Source organism: Arvicanthis niloticus, chromosome 24, assembly GCF_011762505.2.
Source record: "Arvicanthis niloticus isolate mArvNil1 chromosome 24, mArvNil1.pat.X, whole genome shotgun sequence".
NCBI lineage: Eukaryota > Metazoa > Chordata > Mammalia > Rodentia > Muridae > Arvicanthis > Arvicanthis niloticus.
Window position 1 is genome coordinate 14,012,127 of NC_133432.1, and position 26,329 is coordinate 14,038,455.

General features: G+C 45.9%; 1 protein-coding gene across 3 annotated transcripts in view; it reads left to right on the forward strand.

Moving 5' to 3' along the window:
• Window positions 1-47: 47 nt before the first annotated feature.
• The window catches only part of Cfap251 (cilia and flagella associated protein 251), a 71,231-nt gene continuing 44,949 nt past the window's right edge, over window positions 48-26,329 (forward strand). The window contains exons 1-9 of one of the 3 annotated variants that reach the window (XM_076922819.1): window positions 48-548; window positions 1,993-3,043; window positions 3,729-4,025; window positions 9,769-9,906; window positions 12,391-12,500; window positions 18,869-18,980; window positions 19,222-19,302; window positions 23,450-23,488; window positions 24,988-25,038. In XM_076922819.1, the coding sequence (XP_076778934.1) occupies window positions 2,117-3,043; window positions 3,729-4,025; window positions 9,769-9,906; window positions 12,391-12,500; window positions 18,869-18,980; window positions 19,222-19,302; window positions 23,450-23,488; window positions 24,988-25,038 (1,755 nt within the window). In that variant the 5' untranslated portion in view covers window positions 48-548; window positions 1,993-2,116. Of the gene's footprint in view, window positions 549-585; window positions 739-1,992; window positions 3,044-3,728; window positions 4,026-9,768; window positions 9,907-12,390; window positions 12,501-18,868; window positions 18,981-19,221; window positions 19,303-23,449; window positions 23,528-24,987; window positions 25,039-26,329 lie in introns of those variants that run through there. The other 2 variants (XM_076922817.1, XM_076922818.1) reach the window with 2 other exon arrangements.

Sequence of the window (26,329 nt, forward strand, 5' to 3'; positions counted from 1 at the left end):
TCTCTGTGTAGTCCTGGCTGCCCTGGAACTCACTCTGTAGACCAGGCTGGCCTCGAACTCAGAAATCCGCCTGCCTCTGCCTCCCAAGTGCTGGGCGCCACCACCGCCCGGCTCATTCTTTTATTTATTTTACTGCTTTTATGACCCCAGGAAGGGCTTCCTGACACCTAGGGGATATTCCCGGCCCCCTCCCCCAACCCCCACCGTGCCACCTATGAATTTTCTGCAAACACTATTTTCAATACATCTTGTTCAACTTTAGGAACGTCAGAATTGCCAGTGTGGGGAAGTGTCCTTTAGAAAAAAGCTAGGGTGTGATCTGCTAGCCCGGCAGGGGGCAGGCTGGTCCGGCTGGAGGCCGCTTTCCGGGCACGTGATTACCATCCAGCTTCCTTGCTTTCCTGCCCCGCGCGACTAGCTGTTGCCATAGGGACGGAGTTTGGTTGGCAACCGTCACTAGGGAGCATGGACAGGAGCCGCTGGCAGTCTCTTGGGATTCTCGGAGGCAGGACGACCCAAGGCTTTTGAGGAAAGAAGTGGGAGCGTTCGTAAGTGCGAAGTGGAGGGTGCGGGTGCGGCTCTGGTGGGGGGTCCCGGCCAGGCAGGGGGTAAGGGAGTGGGACCTGGGATGTCCTCAGGAAGAGGAAGTGGTGACTCCTGGACCTAATGGTTGGATAAACCTGCACACGTGTGGCACTGCCCCTGCCCTTGTTCTGCCTGGGTGTGGAAATCGTCTGGGTGAGTGTGCTGGCAAAATGGCATTTTTCCAAACAGAAGAACTAAATTCTAGCTCTGTCTGTCGTCGTTAAGTCAGGCTCCCAGAGCTGCAAACTTTTTCTTTTCTTTTCTTTTCTTTTCTTTTCTTTTCTTTTCTTTTCTTTTCTTTTCTTTTCTTTTTAAAAAGAAAGATTGGGCTGGCCTAAGAACTCATCCTCCTGCCTCTACCTCCTGAATTCTGGGATTACAGACATGAGCCTAGCCCTCCTGCTCCCAAACTCTTAACTTCTTGTAGGTGCAAAATGAGAGAATGTCTCAGAGGAATTAAAAATTTTTTAAAGTGATTTTGTGTGCAAGAGTGTTTTGTCTGCATGTATGTCTGTGTACCCCATATGAAATGTCTGCAGAATACAGAAGAGAATGTCAGATCCCCTGAAACTCGAGTTACAGATGGTTCTGAGCCACTGTGTCAGAGCTAGGAATCAAACCTGGATCTTCTGAAAGGGCAGCCAGTGTACTCTTACCAATGATCCATCTCTCCAGCCCAGAATTGAAAATTATATATATATATATATATATATATATATATATATATATATGTGTGTGTGTGTATATGTATATATATACACACACACACACACCATGTTGAATGTGTTGAAGTCACATGACAGCATTTGGGAGTTGGTTTTTCTCTTCTCACCATGTGAGTCCCAGAGGAGGGGGCTCTGCCTACCTTAGGCAGTCAGACTTTGGGTCTCACCTGCCCCAGAGGTCTTTTAAACTGTCAAGTTCTTTGCAAAAACTACTACTTTTCCCATAATATCTGATACCCCACCCTGCCCACCCCCTTTTTTTGCAAACACTTTGGGTGAGCCTGTGTTGAGCATTTAACATGTATTACCCCAATCTTCAAATCATGCTAGAATGTAGGACTGATTATCCTTTTTCTTTTTTGCCTGTCTGTGTGCAAATTTGAGAGAGGGGTACAGTGACTTGCGTCTAGTCACAGAACAAGGCTGGCGGAAGTCAGGAGTGGAGGGAGCCTTTAACCGGAACCTTACACTTCAATCGCCAGCCTACCTTCTCTTATTCCTACCAGCGGGGTTTTGCTAATGCTTGCCTTCTACATTTTGCTGCCTGTGGGAATATGAATTATTTAAAGGGAGAAGATCAGTCCTAGAAAGACAGGAGGCCCTGGAAGTCAATATTTTAACGATTTCTGAGACTTGAGCTAGGCTTTCCCAGGAAGCTGGCATTCTGTTTTTCCTCCCGCAGGAAGGAAGCAGAGCTGCTTCTGCACATTTCAACGTGTTAGCATATCAGGAAGCTGGCGTAGGAAATAGAAGGGCCTGCTGAATTGAATCTATATCAAACTTTCTGTAGAGGGAACTACAGAAGAATGTCAGATACAGAAGAGACCCCCCTAAAAGAATCAAGTGGAGAAGTGGAAAAGGAGGAGGAAAAGGAAGAAGAATATAACCCAAGTTTTGAAGAAGACAATCTTCAACAGAGCCTAACTGAAGGCACACTATCATGGGGGGAGTCTCAGGAGGAGTCTCAGGAGGATGGAGAGGAACTGGAGAAGTGGATGGATAAGGAGGAACAGATAGAGGGAGAGGAAGGGAGAGGGGAAGAAGAGGAAATGAGGGGTGGAGAAGAGGAAAGGAGAGGAGAGGAAGAGGAAGCAAAAAGGGAGGAAGAGGAAGCAACAGGGGAGGAAGAGGAAGCAACAGGGGAGGAAGAGGAAGCAACAGGGGAGGAAGAGGAAGCAACAGGGGAGGAAGAGGAAGCAACAGGGGAGGAAGAGGAAGCAACAGGGGAGGAAGAGGAAGCAACAGGGGAGGAAAAGGAAATGAGACGGGAAGAAGAGGAAGCAAGAGGGAAGGAAAAGGAAATGAGAGGGGAGGAAGAGGAAGTAAGAGGGGAGGAAGAGAAAATGAGAGGGGAGGAATTGAAAGAGGAGGAAGAGGAAATGAGAAATGTAGAAGAAAGATATGAGAGAGGGGAGGAAGAGGAAAAGAGATGGGGGGAAGAGGAGAGCGGTGAGGAGGAAAAAAGTGAGGAAAAAGAGGGAAGTAAAGAAGAGGGAGGTGAGGAAGAGGACAAGGAGACAGAAGAGGAGGAGTATAAGTGGGAAAGGGAGGAGGGAAGAGAAGAGGAAGCGAAGAGTGGGGAGTGGGAGGAAGAGGAGGAAGGTGTTGTCTTAGAGAAAACTGAGAGAAAAGCTGGGAAAGCCCAGGAGGAAAAGAAAAAGAAGTATAAAACAACAATCCAGGTGGATGATATTGTCATTAGCTCCGAGTCTTCCATGTCAAGATCCTCCCAGGTGAGTCCTCCCTAAAGGTCATCCACCCATTTACTCAGAATCATTGAGTGCTTAGTGGATGCCAGGCTGTGGGAGTACAAAACCAAAGGGCTTAAGTTGGGTGCCCAGCACCCATGATGAAATGTCCTGTAACTTCAGATCCAGGGAATCCAATATCCTCTTCTGGACTCCTTGAGCACCTGCATAACACACACACACACACACACACACACACACATTAAAGAGAAAAGAAAACCATATGCTAAGTTCAGTAATTGTGAGATGCCTAGGAGGGTGGTTTAATCCAGTTTGGAGGCAGGTCAAGCCAAGCTTCCACCAAGTGTGTACCTAACTCGTAAAGGGTCAGTGGGTCAGCTGAAGGTGAGATATACTTGTCTTGGAACCAAGTTCCTGTCATATGATAGTAGTATGGACTTCTCACAGCCTGCTCCCTCCAAGAAAGAACTCAGCCCTGGTCCAAGGACAAGACTCCCAATGGTGTTTACAAGGGCCTACTGTGTGGCCTTTGCTGTATGAGTTTGTTGGGAGGCCAAGAATTAACTTGAACACAGCTGTGATTCATTTCTTTAGTATAAAATGTCCCAGACTCCCTTTTGAATCACCTGTTAGCCTGAGACTAGCTGACTGGGCATGTAGCCTTGGGTATGAGAGATGTGCAGGGTCAGAATCTCGTTTCCCTTTAAAGGCAAGCAGCAAGTCATCCTCCCACTCCCAGAGTCCTGAAGTAAGCGAGATTTACAAAGATATCAGTATGAAAACGGGTATTTTCGAGGAAGCTGCCATCAGGTCTCAAGAAGACATTGGCCAGAAGCTCGAAGACATTTCAGCCCAAGAAAAGGACGAAGTAAGATTCGAACAACATCTGGAAGGAAGACGAAAATCATTCCAGTTTAAAGAAGTGAGTAGCAAGGAATCGCTGGTGTCCATCTCCACAGAGGACACCTTATTCCAGAAGGAGGAGGACTCCAAGGTGTACCCTTTGGTGAGTGTAATGGCGTGTCCGTCCTGGGTACATTACTGTGAGATAAAGCATGTATGTCCAGGAGGTTCCAGTGTGTGCATGGGTGTATGTGCCCATGTCCATGTGAAGGCTAGACGATAACCTTGGGTGTCTTCAGCCTCTGTTCACCTTTATTATTATTACTGGTTTTGTTTGTTTGTTTGTTTTCAAGACAGGGTTTCTCTGTATAGCCCTGGCTGTCCTGGAACTCACTCTGAAGATCAGGCTGGCCTCGAACTCAGAGATCCACTTGCCTCTGCCTCTGCCTCCTGGTGTGCCAGCAATACCCAGCTTTTTTTTTTTTTTTTTTTTTTTTTTTTTGGATAAGGTTTTCTGTTGGCTTAAAATTTATACTGTTAAATAGCGCAGGCTGCCTGGCTAGTGACACCCACCTCCAGCCCCCAAGATCCACTGTCTCTACCCTCCTCAGCAATGGGAATTACCAGCAACTCACTTCTCTCAAACCTAGCCTTATAAAAACAAAACAAAACCAAAAACAAACCAGGGGTTCTGAGGATCAAACTCAGTCCTCTCCTTGGCTTCTCTCCAACCTCTAGAGGGAGTGGAGCGGGCATCTTTTTAAGCTAATACTTTTCAGACAAACTATGCCTTTTAAAGTTCTGTTAAGAGCTGGGGGTAGTGGGGGGCGGGTTGTGGGGGACAGGGGGAATGGCAAACCCATGTGTTAGACCTGGAACTTGATGGTGACATCTGGGTTCAATAGCTCACAGCTCAGCAGGCCGGAAATTCCCTGCATAACTTGACTGTTGCATTGGGGTTTGGGAGACTTCAAGTCCCTTTCTCTCCCTTTCTCACCCTCGGTCCCTCCTCCTCCTCCTCCTCCTCTTCCTCTTCCTCCTCCTCCTCCTCTTTCTTACCTTCCTCTCTTTACCCTCTTCTGTCTTAGACACTACTAATGTTCCTCCTTCACTTCCACACCTCCTCCCCTCCCTCTCCTTATTTACCACTGCTAGGTAGAGAGAGTAAAAGCTTCCCAAACCTCAGTCAGAAGATGACAAAGCTCTGGCCTTCTCTGGAAATTCACCCTGGCCCTCGAGGCTCCTGACAAGTCTCCCCAGGAGGTACCATCTGGGAGGTGCGGAAACATTATCATTTACCCAGAGAAGGAAGAAGAGGCCCCTCCCCCCAACTCTTTCCTCATCTGCTGCTTTTCAGAAATTTGTTCATTGGGATTCATTCTTGTTTTTTTGGTTTGTTTCCCCCACCCCCGAGCCCCACATACTTTGTTTTCTTGTGGACTCACGCTTTTGGAAGATTGGTTCTGTATAAAGAGTTTAGTCTTAACACAGAGCGAGCCTTTGAACACAGCTTACAGTAGATTTTGTTTTTGTTTTGTTTTGAGAAGGATTTGCTATGTAGCCCAGGCTGGCCTTGAAGTTACAACTCTATTAACGCAACCCCCTGAATACTAGAGAAGTTGTACAGGCATGTACGGCTTTGCCAACGTTCAGTGACTTCTACCACTCACCACCACATTTTTTTTTTTTTTTTAAAGATGCGTGGTGCCTTTACTTGTGAGGGTCGTGCACGGGCTCCAGTGTGAAAATCAGAGGACAACTTTCAGAAATCAGTTTCCCCTTCACTGATCAGCTGTCCCTAGGCGTGGCAGCAAGACCTTGACTCACCCAGCCAGTCTAGCCCATGTCACACTTTTATTTTCTTGAGACAGTGTCTCTCCCTTAGCCCGAAGCTCGAAGCTCGCTTCGTTTAAACTGGCTGGCCAGCAAGTCTCTGGGATTCTCCACACCCTCTGCTGGGGCGTCTTAGTCAGTATTCAGCTGCTGTAAATAGACACCATGGTGACCATACTAACTCTTGTAAAAACAAAGTATCTTGTTGGGAGCTTGCTTACAGTTTTCAGAGGGTTAGATCAAGGCTGGCAGGAAGGCAGGCAGACTGCTGGGGTTACAGCTTACATCCGTATATATCTGCAGGTAGCAGGCAGAGAGAGAGAGAGAGAGAGAGAGAGAGAGAGAGAGAGAGAGAGAACCTCAAAGCTCACCCTCAGTGACATACTGCCACTAATTCTTCCCTAAATAGTCTGTCAACTTTGGACTAAGCAAGGAAATATATGAACTTATGGGGGACATTCTTTTTCAAAACTCCACATTGGTGTTACAAATAAGGCTACTATGTCTGCCTAGTTTTTCTCCTCCTCCTCCTCCCCCCTTCCTCTTCCTCCTCCTCCTCCCCTTCCTCCTCCTCCTCCTCCTCCTCCTCCTCCTCCTCCTCCTTCTTCTTTTTTCTTCTTTTCTTCTTCTTCTTTTTCCAGACAGGGTTTCACTATTTAACCCTGGCTGGGCTCAAACTCACCCTGTAGACCAGGCTGGCCTTGAACTCATAGAGACCTTCGTGCCCCTGTTTCCCAGATGCTGAGACTAAAGGTGTGTGTGTGTGTGTGTGTGTGTGTGTGTGTGTGTGTGTGCATGTGTGTGTGTGCGCATGTGCGAGCCACACCGGGTTCAGTAATACCTAGATTTTAAATGGGTTCTGGAGATCTGAACTCAGGTCCTGATCAGTCAGTTCTTTCCTGCTCTCTCTCTCTCTCTCTCTCTCTCTCTCTCTCTCTCTCTATCTATCTATCATCTATCCATCCATCTATCATCAACTGTCTGTCTGTCTATCATTTAAAGACCACTGAGATACTATCATCTATCCATCCATCCATCATCTGTCTGTCTATCTATCTATCTATCTATCTATCTATCTATCTATCTATCTATCTATCATCTATCCATCCATCTATCCATCATCATCTGTCTGTCTATCATTTAAAGACCACTGAGATACTATCATCTATTTATCCATCCATCATCTATCTATCTATCTATCTATCTATCTATCTATCTATCTATCTATCACTTAAAGACCACTGAGATAGCTCACATTTTTGCAAAATTCGGAAAGCTGAGTAAGTGTTGGAAGTTCTCCGTATGACACATTGCTGTCTCGGGTCTAATTATGGGCCCCCTAGTGGCCACCTGCAGTACTTCCGGCTCCTTCCTCCCTCTCACTAAAGATGTTCTGGATGTGCTTGGTGTCCCTCCCACACCCAGACTCTCATCCTCCTCTTTGGGTCTGCGGTCTTAGTCCAGCAGCCCCTGGAGTCTTCCCCTGTCAGAAACAGAGGCAGTAAGAGCTCTCGAGGGTGATGGAATTCGGGCAAACACAGTCCTGGCTACTCAGCTTTCATCTTGATATGACATCGTTTTAGAAAAATATAAACGCACGAGGTAACTTATACCCCACGTCCATTTGCTGAGAATATTAGGAAGGATGTGAGATATGAAACTATCAGAAACCGTGAACACAGCTCCAGAGTACTCCCGGCATATAAAGGCAGCCCTGAGTTAATCTCTGAAGACAAAGATACTTGTTTCCTTATAAACAACAACAACAACAACAACAACAACAACAACAACAACAACAAATTAAGAGATTAGAGAGAAGGCTCAGCAGTTGAGAGCACTTGTTGCTTTTACAGAGGACCCAGGTTTGATTCTCAGAATCCATGTGTGACTGATAACCATCCCTAACGCTAGTTCTAGGATTCCAATGACCTCATCTGGCCCCTGTAGGCACCAGGAGTGCATGCGGCTCACATGCAGCGAATATATTCATACTTGTAAAATAAATCTAAATAAGTAATAGTGTGTATACACATGTGTGTAATAGTACATGTATGCAAGTCAGAGGACAACTCCTTCCACCCTGTGGATCCTGGAGATGGCACTCATGTCACCAGGCTTGGTGGGAAGCACCTTTATTGTTTGCTGAGCCATCTTGCCAGCCCATCTTTTTTTTAAATTAATTTGTGATAGTGTGTATATGTGCGAGCTGTGTTTGCAGGAGTCAGAAGGCAACTCTGTGAAGTTGCTTCTCTCCACTTTTACATGGGTTCTGGGCACTGAACTCAGTCACTTGCCTTGCTTGTACAATACGCTCTTTGACCCAAGGAGCAATCTTGATGGCTCCTTTTTAAATTTAAAAAAAAAAAAAACATCAAAACTGGTTCTCATATACCCCAGGCTGGTTGCAAATATATTGTATAGCCAAAGCTAATTCACTTAACCGCCCCTACCCGGCTCTCAATTGCTGGCCTTGGCAGGCATGCACCCTGCTGTGTCTGGCTGGAGTCTTTCCCTTTTCCCGTGGCTAATTTTAAAATGACAAAATGAAATCTAAGATGAGCATGATGATCCTTTTAGGAATAGCAAGTCTCCAAAGGAACAGTTTCATTTGCATAAATCGGCTCTTTAGAACCAAGCCAAATATTAAGTAATTCTGTTCCTAGAAGGTGCAGCCCAAGACAACCATGATTCCACTGTTCCACTATTTCAGCCCACGCAACCCGAGATCTAAATGGAAACATAAACTCCAGGGTGCAGGCTGATGGAAACAGGAAGGCTGCATGAGAGAGAGGGGAGGGACGGGGAGGGAAAGAGAGGTCACCACACAGTTACCTGCTGTGTCTGTCTTGGGAAGAAATACATTGTGTTTCCGTTCACCTTTCTAAGTATCGTCCCGAGAGAAGAGAGACAGCTTGGTGCTATAGTCTAATATAAATTATCATCTTCAGAAGTTTATCATTCAACCACCACCACTGCCAATGCTGCTTTCAATTGACTGGATTTTGGTGTGAGAGAGAGCAGCTTTGGGCTCACGGAAAATTCCAGTGCACAGTACACAGAATTTCCACGAATCCCTTGGTGCAGCCACCTCCAGACTTCCCTTTCATGACCAGCTTGTGTTGTGTGGCAGTTACCACACGATTTACCAGCACTGATATGCCAAAGTCAATGCTACTATGAACAGACCAGATGTGTCGAACACTCTGTGGGCTTTGATGGGTATCTAACTCTGCATAGTCAGTCACTGTATCAGTCTCAGAAGAGATTCTGCCTAAAGCTCCCCTGGACACCTCTTGTCCACTCAGCCTCCTGCTCTAGAACCCTGGCAGCCAGGGATCATTTCGACCTTTCCAAGACGTCTTGGTTTCTCACTTTGTAAAATTCTAGCACTGCTCCCTGAAGGGGAGACTGACTGACTTAGTGTCTGTGTGGCGTTGGTATTGAACCCGGGGGCCTTGATCACGATAGGCGGGCACTCTACCTAAGCTGAAGTTCCAGCCAAGGAACTTTATGCAGAGAAACTTTGGGGTAAGGCAGCTGAGATAGCGGCAACCACAAAAACACGAAGCAAAGAGGACGAGCCAGTCACTGGGGCCAAATGCTTGCCTTTCCCTTAAGCTCGCTTAGTGAGTTTTCTCAAACGTTCCCTGTCCTGTGTTTCCAGGAAGTAAATAACGAATTTATCAGGGCAGGCGCTCACTCGATATTAGCACCAAGTGGAGCTTCAGGCCTGGGAAGTGGAGAACAGAAAAGGCGTTTTACGATGTAAAAGACTCTCTGTCCCTCCCCAACCCCTCCATGTCCAATCTCTCCCTCCATTTTTCACTTTTAATTTTGTTATAGAGTGGGACAGTCAGGAGGATGGGGAGTAAAAAGCCACCCTTTAGCTATGTAGTGAGTGAGTTTACAGCTAACCTGGGTGACATGTGATCCTGTTTAAAACCAAAGGTTCTTTTCCTCCCACTATCCTGTCCGAATGGTTCTCCTCCAGGGGCAGGCAGGGTGGGGCTCCCGGGAGTCACAGCTCAGGGCCCAGCAAGCCACTGGCTCCTGTGTTTGTCTTTACCCTTCAGAGCATGACCTGGTCCTTTGGATGGAACAGTTCCCTCCCCGTCTACTACATGCGCGAAGACAAGAGAGTCCTTCTGTACGTCTGCGGTCACACTGCTGTCATCTACGATGTCTTCAAGAACACCCAGTACCACCTTCAGGTATCCCCGCTCCCAGTGAGCAAAACGATGTCTTTGTTTATTTATTAAGATAGGGACTCAGATATGGAACCCAGGCTGTCTGGCCCTGGGCTCTCAAACTTGTGGCTTCAGCCTCTGAGGTGGTAGGGTGGCAAGCATGTGCCACCACCAGGCTGGAGAAAGACACCTGTAACTTTCGTATGGACTTTGTCTTGGATCCCAGGTTGGCTTCTGTGCCTCACCGTCATTCTGGCAGGTGTTTCCTTTGCCAGAAAATCCTCCCTTTGGATACATGTTAGGAACAGTGAGGCGGCTCAGCCTGCAGACACCAAGCCCAAGCCCAGTGACCTGGGATTCCTCAGGACTCACAAGGTGGAAGGAAAGAAGGAACTCCTGTAGGTGGTCCTCTGACCTCCACATGTGCGCTGTGTTAGGCGAGTGTGTGCATTTCCCATGACACCCCCACTATCACACACATACACACAAACACACACATACATGAACACACAAATGAATGTAATAAACAGAAAAATTAAAAAAGCATGTCTTCTGTGAGTCTAATCAATACCCATTGGGAAACAGTAGTTGATATTAATTTTGTCATTTCAAGAATTAGAAATGGGCTGGAGAGATGGTTTAGGAGTTAAGAGTACTGGCTGCTCTTCCAGAGGCCATGAGTTCAATTCCCAGCAACCACATGGTGGCTCACAACCATCTGTAATGGGATCCGGTGCCCTCTTCCAGTGTGTCTAACGATAGTGACAGTGTACTCACATAAATTAAATAAATAAATCTTAAAAAAAAAAAGATTTAGAAATACCTTGATTTTGTACATTTCTTAAAAAAAAAAAAAAAAAAAACTAGATGTGGCAGCATAGATTATGTCCCCACAGAAGTTACGGAGGGCACCTGCTCCCTGGGGACTCAGACCCACAGCCACTTAGACTCAGCTTTTCGTTACCACGCCTGGAAGGTAGGTGTTAGTATACCCACATGACAGAAGAAGAAACTGAGGCTCACTCAGAGTGCCACAGTGACTAGCCCAGAGTGGGCTATAGTTATATATATATAACTATATATAATAATAAAATAATAAATTAATAAAATAATTATATCATAAAATATCGTAATTGTTATTAGTGCTATGCAGTCTAGGTCTCAGGACGTAGAACTCAGGAGGCTGGGGTCCCCCAGTCCTCCCTTGCTTTTGCAGTGTTTCTTACTGTTTCACCCTGTCCCTGCACATCCTCTCTGCCTGCCTTCCTCACACCTCTGGCTTCCTGCATCCCTGACAGATTGTCCTTTAGTTGTCACGATTCCCTACCTAAGTGTCCTGTTTCTGGTGTCTGCTATCCACTGCCGACTTGGTTATTCGTTCTCCATAGCTGTTTCACGGATGTGTGATGTTATAGAACCCTTCCCAGTCAATGCCAAGATCAAAAAGATCCCAAATTATTTCCCAAGCACTTAGGTAATGCTTGCTGTGGGCACTGGGGATGCAACCTAAGGAATTTCCTTTCTGATAAAAGCAGTGAGCGAGCCCCCTTGAAGCTGGGTTGAACAGAGACCACCAAGTACAGGAACCACAGGAGGCTGGCTGGGGTAGGCAGGCAGCTCAGATGGGTGCAGCGTAACCCACAAGAGTCTAGCCATGCCGGTTCACAGCTAGGACTGGCCTCTCGGCCATTTGTTCACAACATAACTGCATCCCGACCACTGCTGGTTTCAGATGGGTCTGTGGCCATGAACAACACTAATCTAGCCCCATCTTCACGGAATTCCCAGTCTGTGATCTAAGGAGGCACTGAAGCAGGGAGCTTTGAGAGATCAGCAGAGAAGGGGCTGGAAGGTGAAGGGAAGACACACTAAGGGAAGTCGCCATGAGAGACACCATATATTGGCTGAGCAGGGACAGAAAAACGTCCTGTTTCCGTTGAGACCTGAAGAATGAGTGAGTGAGCCAACAGAGCAGTCTGGGAAAACCTTCCAGACAGAAGCCTTGTGTGTGAGGGCCAGAGAAGAGGCCAGAGTGGCTGGTAAAGAGTTGACAGCTGCGGGGGAACTATGGAGGGAGGGAAGGAAAACTGAGCACCATGTCCTACAAGACCCCTCCCATCTCTGAGTACGTTTCTAGGAGATTCTTCTGTTGTAGGGAGAAATGACTGGGGCAGAGACCACTGAGCCGCGGAACTGTTCAGCCCTCCAGGACGAGCAGTGTTTGTGGAGGACAAGGCCAGAGGGAGTTCAGAGTCCTGGCTGGGTTGGGTACTTACCTCCATCCCTAGTGAGGACCACAGCTTCTTCAGGTGTGTGGAGGAAGAGAAAGCTTGAGAATCCACTGCCCCACTCCCCACCCCAATAGGAGATGAGGAACCTCTGTGTGGGCCTGTAGAAGCCACTCTCCAGGCAGGCAAGCTTTGTCAGGAGCTCAGGAATATGTGGACCCAGCCCTTCCTGAGGTCCCCATCTTTATCATTTTTAAGCATGTGTTCTTCATTTCCACAGGGCCACCCTAACATCATCTCTTGCCTCTGTGTTAGCGAGGACAGGCGATGGATTGCCACAGCAGACGAAGGACCAGACTGCCTCATAATTATATGGGATGCCTTCACGGGGTAGGTAGGCTCAGTGTGCGTGCATCCTTCTCACTCTTAGCCAAGAAAAGGCTAAATAATGTTGTTGCCGAGAAACCTGATTTGTTGGTGGCCCAGAGTAGACTGGACTGAGGGAGAGTCACAGTAACTCAGCTCACAGAAGTCTGGAGCATACGCTGGACGTCAAATCTGTCACAATCAGAAATCTCATTTTACATTAGATTTTCACTGAAGTTCTTCTTTCTTTCGAGCAGGGTCCTCTGCAGCCTCCCCCTGTAACCGATGCCCTCTTTCATAGTCTGCTGGAATCCTGTCTCTCTGCCTATGTGTGTGTATAGTTTTACATTTAATCAACTAATTAGTGTGTGTGTGTGTGTGTGTGAGTCACTGTGTATGTGTGTGAGAGCATATGTGTGTGTGAATATGTATGTGTGCATGTGTGTGAGTGTATATGTGTATGTGTGTGAGTGTGCATATGTGTATGTGTATGTGTGTATGTGAGTGTGCATATGTATATATGTATGTGAGTGTGTGAGTGTATGTGAGTGTGCATGTGAGTGTATTGAGTGTGTGTGCATGTGAGTGTGTGTGCATGTGGGTGTAAGTATGTGAATGTGTGAGTGTATGTGAGTGTGCATGTGAGTGTTTTGAGTGTGTGTGCATGTGAGTGTGTGTGCATGTGGGCGTAAGTGTATGTGAGTGTGTGAGTGTATGTAAGTGTATGTGAATGTGTATGTGAGTGTATGTGTGTGTGCACGTGAGTCTGTGAGTGTATGTGAGTGTGCATATGAGTGTGTGTACCTGTGTGTGAGCATGCAGGTGTGCCAGCACCATGCCTGCATGTGAAGGTTAGAGGCCACCTTGCAGAAAATGTTCTCTACTTCTACCCTGTGGGTCCAGAGCATTGAGTTCAAGTAGTCAGGCTTGGTGGCAAGCACCTTGACTCCCTGAGCCATCTCGTCTTCCCCAAAGACTCTAAAATAACATTACCTTTTTAGGTTTTCAGTAGACATGAATTTATGGACCCTATTCAATCCATTCTAGCCACCTCTTGGGACTGCTGCGAGGGTCAGTGGACCATGGGTCAGACATAGAAGCAGAGAGGGGCTCGAGACTCTGACAGGACCATAAGGCTCAGGTCTTGGGGGTGGGGTTAACTATTGAATCACCATGAATAAGACTGTTAGGCGGGACTTCTGTTTAACATCCTGGTTTATGAATTCAACTTACTGTGTACTGAAGAATCTAGAACTATGTTTACATTCCAGAAGAACCCAGCACTCACTACTCCTTTGAGGTAGTGAGTGTGAATGTTGGGTTTTCTCTCTTCTTTAGCGTTTTATTTTATTTATTTATTTAGTGTATAGACGGGTGATTGATTGTTCTGAATGTGCACCACATGCATGCAGTGCCTGAGAAGGCCAGAAGAGGGCGTCAGATCCCCTGGAGTCACGGATGGTTGTGAGCTGCCATGTGGGAGCTGGGAACCAAACAAACCCAGGTCCTCTCTAAGAGCAGCAAGTGCTTTCAACTGCCAGCCCCGGGCTTTCTTTCAAATTCCATTGACCATCAGTCCAACAGGAATGAAACATGACTAGTGGATGAAGACATTTGTCACAATTGTAATGAAACAAAAAATAACTAAATGAATTATTTAAGCTGAAAATTGAAGCGTGCGCCGGCCATCACCACCAGTCCCAGTGCTTTTTCCAGTGATAATCAGTCTGGTGCGCTTCCTTTTAAAACATCTGCTACTGATTTGAACACAGGCAGAGGGCCTTCAGCGTGCGGTTTTTCTGCACGCTATTTGGTCCAATCATTTGCCAAGCATAAATCCGATTGTGTAGCTCTCCTCTGGAGGCTGCCGTCGACCCGTCAGCCTGGGTTACAGGGAACACAGATACTGCACCAGAACCAGGAAGGCTTTATCCTCAGCAAGGGGACTGTCCCTACCTTCATGCCTGAGGTCCCTGTGGGCTGTGTGGTGCCCCACATTTTCTTGCTACGGAGCCCTCGTTACAGAGACTGTGAAAGGTTCTCTGTGTGTCGCAGCAATGGAACAAGTCTGTTCCAGATGAAGGACACTGGGTCTCTGTCATTTGAGAAGCTTCGGCGAACTAAAATGCAGCACCAAACCTTCACTTGCCTGGCAGCCCTTCCCGTTGGGATGGCAGCAAGTTCACAGAGGGACAGTGGATCTCAGGCCTGGAGAGGAATGGAGTATCTAACTTGACCCTGAGGGAAAGCTGATTCATGAGAAGGGTGTGCAGAAAAGTCTATCCCCAGAAGGGATATCTTCAGCTATGTCCACTCTGTGGACAACTGCCTTCATGGCTAGACCCAATATGAACAGAGTTGAGCTTTCTGCTTGACACGGGCTCCCAGACAGGGTATCACTGTGTATCCCAGCTTAGTGCTTGGTATGCATTCTGTGATAGCCCTACCCCTCCTTAGAGCTTATGGTCCTTAAAATATTATTCAGAGGCTGTTCTGGTCTTAGTGACAAAATGAACAAACAGTGAAAAAAAATTTCTCCCTAAGGTTTTATTCAGTTTAAAAATCTTACTCAGGGTTAGGGATGTAGCTCAGAGATGGAACACATACTGAGCATGTGCACGACCTCGGGCTGGATCGCAACCACTGCATTCACAAGGATAGGGAAAGATTAGCTGGGTCCGTGGGGGCAAACATCTGTAACCCGGCAGCTAGAGGCTCAGACAGGACGACTGTGAGTGTAAGGCTAGTCTGGGCTACACAGTGAATTCCAGGTTACCCTAGACTGTCTAGGAGGCCACTGTCTCAAATAAATCTTACTCTTTTTACAAATGTACCATATTTCTACAGTCACCTTTGATGTGGCTTTGATTGATGGATGGCTGCACAAATCTGGCTTATTGACCTTTAAAAAAATTTTTAGCCTGGATATAATACATTCAGTTTTATTTTTAAGTTTTTTTTTGTGTGGTTGAATTAAGAAACAAATTTCTCACCAATACTTAAGTAATTCCTATAAATTCAATAAATTAATCCATAAATATGGTAGACCTTAGGCTTTCTTAAGTATTTCTTAACACTGTTTATAAAGCTCAAGTGATTTCTATTGAAAATTGCAAGACTAAATCAGCTACACATTTTAAATTAGAATCTCGGGAGCTGGAGAAATGGCTCAGTGGTTAAGAGCACTGACTGCTCTTCCAGAGGTCCTGAGTTCAATTCCCAGCAACCACATGGTGGCTCACAACCATCTGTAATGGATCTGATGCCCTCTTCTGATGTGTCTGAAGACAGTGTACTTCTATACATAAAATAAATCAATAGTTCTTTAAGAAGAAAAAGGAGAAAAAAGAAAAAAAAAACTTTAAATTAGAATCGCAAATCTAATCTGCTTGAGACCCTAATAACATCAAATTCTTTTAAACTTTAGTCCTAAAATTACAAGCTGGAGAGATGGCTCAGTGGTTAAGAGTTCTAACTGCTCTTCCAGAGATCCTGAGTTCAGTTCCCAGCAACCACATGGTGGCTCACAACCATCTGTAAAGGGATCTGAGGCCTTCTTCTGGTGTGTCTGAAGAGAGTCACAGTGTAGTCACATACATAAAATAAATAAATCAATCTTAAAATAAAAATTACAAGCAAGTTTTCTGGGCTCATACACATGTAAGTCCTATAGATCTGATGGACTTGTCTCATATACCTCTGATTCGAAACCTCTCCAGGGCTGCGATCCACTGTCCCTCTGTGAACTCCGGGCTGCCATTCTAACAATGAAGGGCTGCCAGGCAAGTGAAGGTTTGGAGCTGCATTTTAGTTAGCCAAGCGTCTCAAATGACAGAGACCCAGTGTCCTTCAGCTGGGACAGACTTGTTCCAGCCAACTGACATTGCTGCAACACACAGAGGACCTTTCACAGTCTCTGTAACGAGGGCTCCGTAGCAAGAAAATGTGGGGCACCACGCAGCCCAGTCTCGCTGCCACTTGACCCCGGCTCCCAGTCTGACTGGGTGACCTCCCAACCCCACATACCTAACTCCTACGGTCTCCTGCATTCATGGGCTCCCAGTGGTGTTTGCACGTCATCTGGTTGAATTCTGTGTGTGTCAAGGCTTTAAATGAGCTGCACTGTTGAGAAGACTCAGCAGTGACACAGAATAGGCTTATGTACGTAAAAACAGGAAACCCAGTCTCCAAACCAGAACCATTATGTACAGTTGGGAATCTGTTCCAGGATTCAAGTGTCTGAATGATCGTACATGCCCACAGTGGGAGGAGCCAGTGTTTGCCTGTTTGCATTTCGATATATATTTTTTTTTATCTGGTTTGGTCACTTATTCAGATCAAACGTCATTCTTTAGAAAAGGTTTTAATTGTTGGCTGGAGGGATGGCTCAGTGGGTACAAGCCCTGGTCTTCCAGAGGACTCAGAGATTCAATTCCCAACACCCTCATCAGACTGTCTGAACTGTCGATAACTACAGTTCTGGGGGATCCAATACCCTCTTTTGGCCTCTAAGGGTGTCACGTTCACATGTCGTGTGAACAGGCAAAACAGCCATACATGTAAAAATAAAACAAAATAATTAAAGAAAAATGTCTTAATCCCCTCTCTATCAAAAATTGCTTTTTAAAAACATTTATGTGTATAACATCCATTTATTGGGACACCCCTTCCCCTGAGCCTGTTGGGTGCAGAGCATCGTGACTGGAAGTCATAGTAGGCTCACCTCACAGAAGCCAGGAAGCTCACAGGAAGGGGCTGAGGCAAGCCATCTCTCCAGGACCATGACCCCAGTGACCCTTTCCTTAAGCAAGGCTACACTTCCTAGTGTCCCCCACCCCCATATATGAGAGTACGTGTATGTGGTGTGTGTGCGCACGTGTGTGTACACGTATGTGGCCAGAGGTTGACCTCAGGAAGCCATTCTCTATCATTCTCTGCCCGACTCACTGAAACAGGGTCTGTCATTTGAACCCAGAGTTTGCTAATATGGCGGGTCTAGCTAGCCAGCTTGCTCTAGGGATCCCTGTCTCCTTCCCAGTACTGGATTAACACCCCCCCACCCACACACACACCCAGCATTTACATGCACATTCTGGGGATGCAAACTCTGGTCTTCCTCCTTGCATGGTAAGTGCTTTAACCCCTGAGCCGCCTCCCCAGCCCCAGGTTCTAGTTTGTACCCCTGCCCTACTGGGTACAAATGGAATGCTGTCACATTGTGAATGGATCCAGGGATTAATCCATTGATAAGCTTAAAGCCTTCAGAATTCAACCGCTTCCCCCAAACCGATCGGTTCATAGCCAAGCCTTAGTGGGCATTGCAGGCTTGCACCTTACAGCATCCTTGACTTCTTGTTCCCCACACAAGAGTCAGCACCAGGAACTTCATGAGCTACCATAGTGCTCATGAAGAGCGGATACAGCACACCTATCCTCCTGTTCCGAGGTAGGCCTGCCCAACGTTTGCACAATGACGTAAAACTGGATGCGAGAAGGTGTACAGTGAGGGTTGGCATTTAGTACAGGGTTACAGGACCATCACCTTTACCTTGTTCTGAAACAGGTTAATCATCCCCAGGGAGCCGTGCTTCCCCTCCCCTCCCCTCCCCTCCGTCTCCTCCTCCCCTTCACCCCTGGCAGTCACCAGTCTGTTCTCTGCTTACAGAGTCTGTGCATTTCCTATCTGTGGGCCCACATATGTGAGCTTTTGTGTCTGCCATGTTCTCAGGGTGTGTCTGTGCTGTGGCATGTGTCACAGCGTCTCTCCTCTTTGTGGAAGAATGAATAATAATGCCGTTTTGCTCATGTATTATTAATGAATAAGAATGAGTTAATTCCGCCATGCCTACTTGGCTCATGGCTGTAACCCCAGCACTCAGGAGGATTCCAGTGTTGAGGCTAGCCTAGGCTACAGAGCAAGACCCTGTCTAACAAAAGGGTGTGTGTGTGTGTGTGTGTGTGTGTGTGTGTGTGTGTGTGAGAGAGAGAGAGAGAGAGAGAGAGAGAGAGAGAGAGAGAGAGAGAGAGAGAGCTGGAGAGATGGCTTAGCAGATAAGAGGCTTGCTATTCTTGCTGAGTTCAGTTCTTAGTGCCCATGTCCGGCTGCTCATCTGCTTGTAACTCTAGCTTCATGGGATCCAGTGCCCTCTTCTGGTCTCCACAGGCCACCCACACGTATATATCTGTGCACACATACACATACGTTTAAAACAAAAATATCTTTAAAAGAATAAGTTATTCAGATACAAATGTTAATGAGACATAAATATTCCTTTGCACAGACAGATTATGCTTCATTATGTTTTTGGAAGGTTTGGCTGGGTTCAGCCTCACTGGGAAGCCAGCTATCCCTCTGCAGGGGCTGCCCCTCCCCTCTCTGTCCTGTTTTTCAGGATCCCCGTGCACACCATATTCGACAGCTGCCCAGATGGCAATGGCATAAGGTCAATCGCCATCACCCGTGACTCCAAGTTTCTGGCCACCATCTCAGATGCTGAAACCCAGGTAAAGGGCCCTTTGGGTAGGTCTCTCTGAGCTGGCCAACGCACCAGAGGTCTTCACAGCCACCTCTGTACAGGCTACTTGGCGTGTGTGTTCTCGGATGAGCAGACATGACAGTGTAGGGTTGGACCCCATGCTTAGGGCTTGCCTCTGGGCCTTCGCTTAGTTACCTGAGGCCTTGGGGTTTCCGTGGGCTTCTACACCCCAGGTGCCTCTTATGCCCCTTGTGTATTCTTTCTTGCAGAAAGTTTGCATCTGGAAGTGGACTTTGGCAGTGGAGACACCTGCATGCACCCTTGAGCTTCCCAAAGAGTATGGTTTCCAGGTGAGCTGTGTTGGAGCCAGCCTGCGCTTATACCGAGGCTGACTCACGGAGGTTCACGGTTCTTGTGGACGTTTGCCACCGTGCAGAAGAAGCCTCTGAACCATACTTTCCCAGCCCAGACCTCATTTTATCCCTCCTAATAACAGCTAATGTGTTTGACACACTTGCTACGTCCTAGATTCCGCTCGATTCCCTACTTATATTAGCTCCCATAATCCACACAAACATGCAGGTGCAGAGTTATTAATATCTGTGGACTACTGCTATTAATTATTAAATAATCTATCCAAAGTCACCCTGCCAGGAGCAGCGTTTCTTATTCCAGAAGCATGCTCTCAGCTGCTTCTAACCTTGCGGTGAGCTGGTGAGATACATGGACACATTATTGTCAGCTTGGGAGGAGGCTTGCCTAAGACACCCTGAATGCTAACATTAGACCTCTGCGTCCCTCTGCTCTCTGCTTCTTGTGTTTTTAGACTTTTTTTTAACAGTAAGTATATAAAGAACTGGTCTATGCCTGGCGCTATGATACCTGAGTCATGGGGACCCGAGACTCAGAGGGTTGGGTAATTAGACTCAGCAAGACCCAGGTCCTGATGTGCTCAGATGCCCACCTCCACGATCCTGCCAATCACCCAGAAAAATAAATGCCTCTACTTACAAAGGTTGCACTGATCCGACAGCCAGACATATGTGGCTATTTAGGCTCAGCGTGTGTGTGTGTGTGTGCGTGTGTGCATATGGGCATGCATGTGTGGAAGCCTCAAGGGTTTATGACTGGAATTACCTTCCATTGCTCTTCTATCTTACTCACTAGGGCAAGGTCTCTCAATGAAGCCCAGAGCCAACTGATTTAATTAGTCTCGTTAGCCAGTTTATCTGGGGATCTCCCATCTCCGCTAGAGACTGGTGTTGTAGGAAGACCACAGTGCTCATCCAATGTTTACGTAGGTTCTAGAGATCCCACTTCCTGTCCTCTGGCTTGAACCATGAGCACCTTTAACCACAGAGCCACCTCCCAAAGTGTGCTGGCTAGCTGTAATTAACGTGACTCAAACCTAGGCATATCGGAGAACAGGGGCTCTCAGTGGAGGAATTGTCTCCATCACATTCACCTGTGGGTATGCAAGACATTTTGTCAATATGGAAGGCCTCAGCCCACTGTGGGCGATGCCATCCTTGGACAGGTGTGCCTGGGCTGTAAGAAAGCAAGCTAAGCAAGCCATGGAGAACAAGCCACTGAACAGCATTCCTTGCTAGTCTCTGGTTTTTTTTTAAAGATTTCATATATGTGAATACACTGTCACTATCTTTAGACACACCAGAAGAGGGCATCGGGTCCCCATTACAGATGATTGTGAGCCACGGAGTGGTTGCTGGGAATTGAATGCAGGACCTCTGGAAGAGCAGTCAGTGCTCTTAACCTCTATCCCCCTACCCCCTTTTTAAGGTTTTATTTATTTTAAATATATATACATTGTAGCTGTCTTCAGACACACCAGAAGAGGGCATCAGATCCCATTCCAGATGGTTGTGAGCCACGGAGTGGTTGCTGGGTATTGAACTCAGGACCTGTGGAAGAACAGTCAGTGCTCTTAACTGCTGAGCCATCTCTCCAGCCCTAGTATCTGGTTCTCGACCTGTGTCCCTGTCCTGGTTTTCTCCAACAAAGAACTGTTCCCTGTAAGCCAAATAAACCCCCTTTCTTCTCCCTCTTGCTCTTGGTCAGTATTTTATTTCGGCAATGAAAAACAAACCGGGACATCAGTCCCAGACTTGGTGTTTCTGAGACAGGTCCTGGATACATAGCCAGGTGGCCCTGAACACAGCATTTTCCCCGTCTTGGCCTCCTAAGTGCAGGGGTCATTGGCGTGTGTCTTTTAAAATTGGTGGTGCAAAATGCCTTTAGGACTTCCCCCGCCCCCCACCGAGTCTGTAGACCCCTTCTGAACTATTGTCTTCTTTAATTACATTGTTTTCCAACAGAAACATTGTTGCCCCAGAGCCCCAGGTGTCTCCCTGTCTTGTTTTCTGTTTCATCTTCAGTTCTTTTTCTGAGCAGTGTTTTGTCATTTCGAGCGCACACATCTTTTCCCTTCCTGAGTTAAATTTATTTCTGCATCTTATTTTTTTCTTCTTCTTCTTCTTTCTGATGCTTTTGAAAGTGGAATCGTTTCCCTAATTCCCCTTTTCAGGTTGTTCACCACGCTGAATAGAAACACAGCTGGACCCAGCCAGCTCAGTTTTGTGTCCTGCAACTTTGCCTGAATGCACTACTGTTTAAATTTAAATTGATCACAATGAAATAAAATGACAAGTTTGGTTCTCCAGCTTTACCAGCCGCATTATAAAGTCCCCTCCCCCTGGCCACACTTGGTCTGTGAGCTACAGCGTTTGGTACATTCACAAGGGAGATCTCAGGCTAGACATTCCTACACACAGCCCTTCCTTTCTTTCCCCACCAACATTTACTCTGACCGATGGCTGACAACATTGCTCATCCAGTTGAGAGGACAGGGCAGGCCATCAGGGGCACACACTAACCTGTTCCCACTCCCACGCCTCCGATCTGCCTTCAACCCCTCCATGTTTCTCTCTCTCTAACCTCCCCACAGAGGGTTAGCTCACTAGACCCACGGGTCTCCTCCGTTGACTTCACCTTCAGCCGTCTGCCCTGCCTCCTTAACCCTGAACTTAAGTACAGGACAGACCCCACAGCAGCTCGACTCTAGTTCCTGTGGGCCCTACCATCTCCTCCTAGCTCTTGCCTTCTTCACATAAAACTTCTAGAAGGGAGCTGGTAAGATGGCTCAGTAGGTAATAGCAGTTACCACACAAACCTGATAACCTGAGTCCGACCCCTGGGGCCCAAGCAGCTTCAGAACTTGTCCTCTGACCTCTTTGTGAGGACTTGCACTCACACCTAATGCATGATATCAAAAACTAATTAAAACCTTCTAGAAGAGGTCTCACTACTCATTTCCTTTATTTTGAATCTCTCTCTCTCTCTCTTGCTCGCTCTGCCTGTCTGTGTCTCTGTCTTTGTCTGCACTCTCTCTTTTTTAGACAGCTCTTCCCCACCCCCCACCCCTGGAAAGGTACTTTTTTAAACATTTAATTTCATCATAATTGTTATTGTGTGCATTGTGTTGGGGGGGGGGGCGGTCATACGTGTGGTAGGCAGAACGCAGCTCTGTGGAGCAGGCTCTCCCGTTCCATCTCACAGGTTGAGGAAGGGACAGACTGGGCTGTAGGCTTGCTCCAGGCATCTTTCCCTGCTCTGCCATCTTGCCCACCCAGCTTCTCTCCCTCAACTTACTGTGACACTGGTCACAGATTTTTTTTTTTTTAAACTTCTCCTTTTTGGCTGGTGGTGTTTTGGGTACATTAACTGCTTATTTATTCACTGTTACTGGGCACTGGCGGGAATAGTTTGCCTCTACCTCATCTCGTGCAAGGCCTCTTGCCACCGACATCCCAGGCTGCAGCTCCCACTCCCTACACAGTGGGTACCTTCCAGCCCCTAGGAATTTCTGTCTCAGTTGTTGTTTAGTTTCTACATTTAACGTTTCCTTCACTCCAGCTTCTGCAGAGTTGATTTTTTTGGGGGAAGGGTGCCAGCAGCTCACTCACGCCATTCACTGTCTTGGCAGGAGCCAGAATTCCCTTCCAAAGCCTCAGATTTGTTCCAAGATCTCCTGTGTCCCTGTCAGCTTCAGAAATGTGCCTTCATTGGCTTTAGTCTAAAAGACCACGGAATAAAGATTAGTGACAGGAGTGGCGGGGTAAGGGCTGTTGACGAAGAGCACGCGCTCCGCTTGTGTGACAATCTGGGTTCATTGCCCAAGAAAATAAAAAACGAATAACAAACTAAATAGTGAATATATAGTTTATTTTGTTGCTGGTTACAGATGATGAGTTGTAATTAAATAAGTAGAATAATTATAATAAATAACACTTGTAACATGGACACATCTCACACTGTTTACAGCCAATATTTAAATGCTATTAAATTTTTTAAATTAAAATTATTGTTTAATTGTAACCGCTCAGCTGAAGTGGTGAGAATCAGGTTTGGTTTTTGTTTCTGGTTTCCTTTGTTTGTTGTTTGTTTGTTTGAAATACATTTTCATGCCTTATGCCTTAGGAAAACTTCATCTTCAACCCAGCCAACAACAGAGAGTTGGTGAGTAACAGCAAGACGCAGGCCGTCTACTATTACTGGGTAAGTTGAGGCAGAAGGGCTTCACAGCACTGATGGAAACGCATGCTGGGTTTTTGAATACAGACCTTCTGTGGCATAGGAATATTGTATCTCCTCAGGACACAATGGGCATATATTTAAACATTTTTGATTTAATTGTGCTATTTATCTTAGTCTCATAGGAAATTAGCATATTAAATTAGAGGCGATAATTAAACCTCATTTAATTTTTTGAGGTAATGAAGCAAATATTTATTTGTCTATATTTAATAGGTCTAAAGGTGGGGTTGGGTTTTTTTTTTTTTTCCCACCTTGGACTCTATTTCAAATTTCAGAAAGGAATTTTTTATTTTATTTATTTTTTATTTTTTATTTTATTTTATTATTATTATTATTTTGTTGTTGTTGTTGTTTTTCGAGACAGGGTTTCTCCATGTAGTCCTGGCTGTCCTGGAACTCACTCTGTAGACTAGGCTGGCCTCGAACTCATAAATCCACCTGCCTCTGCCTCCCAAGTGCTGGGATTAAAGGCGTGCGCCACCACCGCCCGGCTAGGAATTTTTTTTTAATAGAAAATAGTTTTTTGACACTTTTATACATGGAAACAATGCATCTTGACCATGTGCACCCAACTCCCTCTCCTCCTCCCCTCAGGGACCCTAGCTCCACCCTCCCACTTCCTTCACAAACCAGCAACTTCTCCATCTACTCCCCCTACAGCATCTCTCCTTCCCACTTCATGTCTGTCCATCCGTCCATCCATCCATCTATCCATCTATCTATCTATCTATTTTTAGGTTGGTTTTTTTTTTTTTTTTTTTTTTTTGAGTCAGTAGCCCCAACTGTCCTGGAACTCTCTATGTAGATCAGGCTGTCCTGGTCTAGAGATCCGCCTGCCTCTGCCTTCAGAGTGCTGGGGTTAAAGGTGTGCCGCCACCAGGCTCATCTTTACTTATTTATTTTTGTTAATAACCCACAAAGTCCAGTCAGTGCTGACACTGGGCTGTCAGAGGTTGAGTAGGGGATGGGAGTGGCTAGAGGTCTCCCAGGCAGGGATAGCATTGTGAACACCACACCCATGTGAACACCTATCCTGTGGTTAATGGCTGATTTTATGTTCACTGAAATACCTTAAAAAAAAAAAAAAAAAAAAAAGCCAACCCAAAGATTTGTTGGAAAGGCGCCCATCAGTGGTGTTTATGCTTTGGGTATTTATTTTTGCTTTTTAAAGCCTCATTAGTGTGGAACTCGGATTTGCATTAGCCACCCACCACACAGAGGCACTGTCAAGCCTGGCTTTTGAACAGATTTGCGTTCCTTTTCAAATGCTTTTAGATATTCCTGGGCGACCGGCTTTCTTCTTATAGGAGCTGGAACCCTCCGACCCCATTTGGGCACATTTGCTCTGGTTTAGCTAGCACATAGTGCTTCTTCTGGCAGCTTGGTCTTTAAATAGTAATGTCTTTTTCTGTGCTTTTCAGTTTGAAGACAAGGGTATACTTACTCACAGTGCCCCGCTTTTAACAGAGAAAGTGAGTATTTCTTGTTGTGTCTTCATATGTCAGACACCACGAAGGGTAAATACGGATTTGTAGACTTAGTGGGCGTGGGCTACATCTTAATGTGAAGCCATGGGGGAGGAATTTGAACAATTTTTGCATAGATCCTTTATCCACAATGAATTGTCTGTTAAAAATAATAGAAAGTGACATATGCCTGTCAGTGGATCCTTCCATTTCACCTAGGCATCAGTACGCCTGGTTGTAGGATGCCAGAGACAGACTCCATTTCACCTAGGCATCAGTATACCTGTTTGTAGGCATCAGTATACCTGGTTGTAGGATGCCAGAGACAGACTTTCTTGGCATCCAGATTTAAAAAAAATTTTTTTTTTTTTTTGGTTTTTTGAGACAGAGTTTCTCTGTGTAGTCCTGGCTGTCCTGGAACAGATTTAAAAATTTAAAATAAAAGAACATGATTTAAGTAAATTAGTGGTATACAGGGACATAACTCCCCTTTTTTATTTTATGAAGATATTGTTTTAAAGTTCCGCAATACCTGTTTCTTAATACCTTGTTCTTGATTAAAAGGAATCCTAATAATATGGGTAATATTAAATTGTTGACAAAACATCTCAAATGCTTGACTGTAATAGTCAGTTCTGTTATTTGTTTAATCTGATTTGGAACAGCTAGCATAGAAAAACAATGTAGGCCATGACTAATTATGTTTTTAGTTGCTTCTCCTGTTAAAGCAGTTGCAACTAGAAAGCCTGAAAAGGTGTCAATAGTCACATGTACATATTTTAATTTTCCAAAGTCAGAAGTATGAGTAACATCCATTTGATATAATTGATTATGTATGAGTCCTCGAGGATTAACACCATCATGTGGTCCAGGAAGAAACCGAGGGCACTGAGGACAAGTCTTTACAATTTGACGTGCACAGTCTCTAGAAATAGCAAAGTGTTGTCTCAAGCTATTACTATTTTGATGTTGTAAAGAATGAGATTGTTTGGCTAACTGTTCCTGTGTAAGGCCTATAACCTCCCTGGTATACAAATCTGCTGTTGCACTGCCCCCACTAAGGGGTCTGGGTAGTCCAGTAGGAGCTCTTAGATGTCCTACAAAATAAGGAACTGTACGTTCTCTTAAATTGAGTTGTATTTGCATAAGTAATTGCAAAATTTGAGAATGAGCAGTATCTAAAAGTGGGACAATTTCAAGCAATTGTAAACCATAAGCTGTATATTGGCTAACAATATACAAATTAAAAGCTTGGTTTTTCATTGTTTCAAAAACAGCAGCTACAGCACGTAGTTCA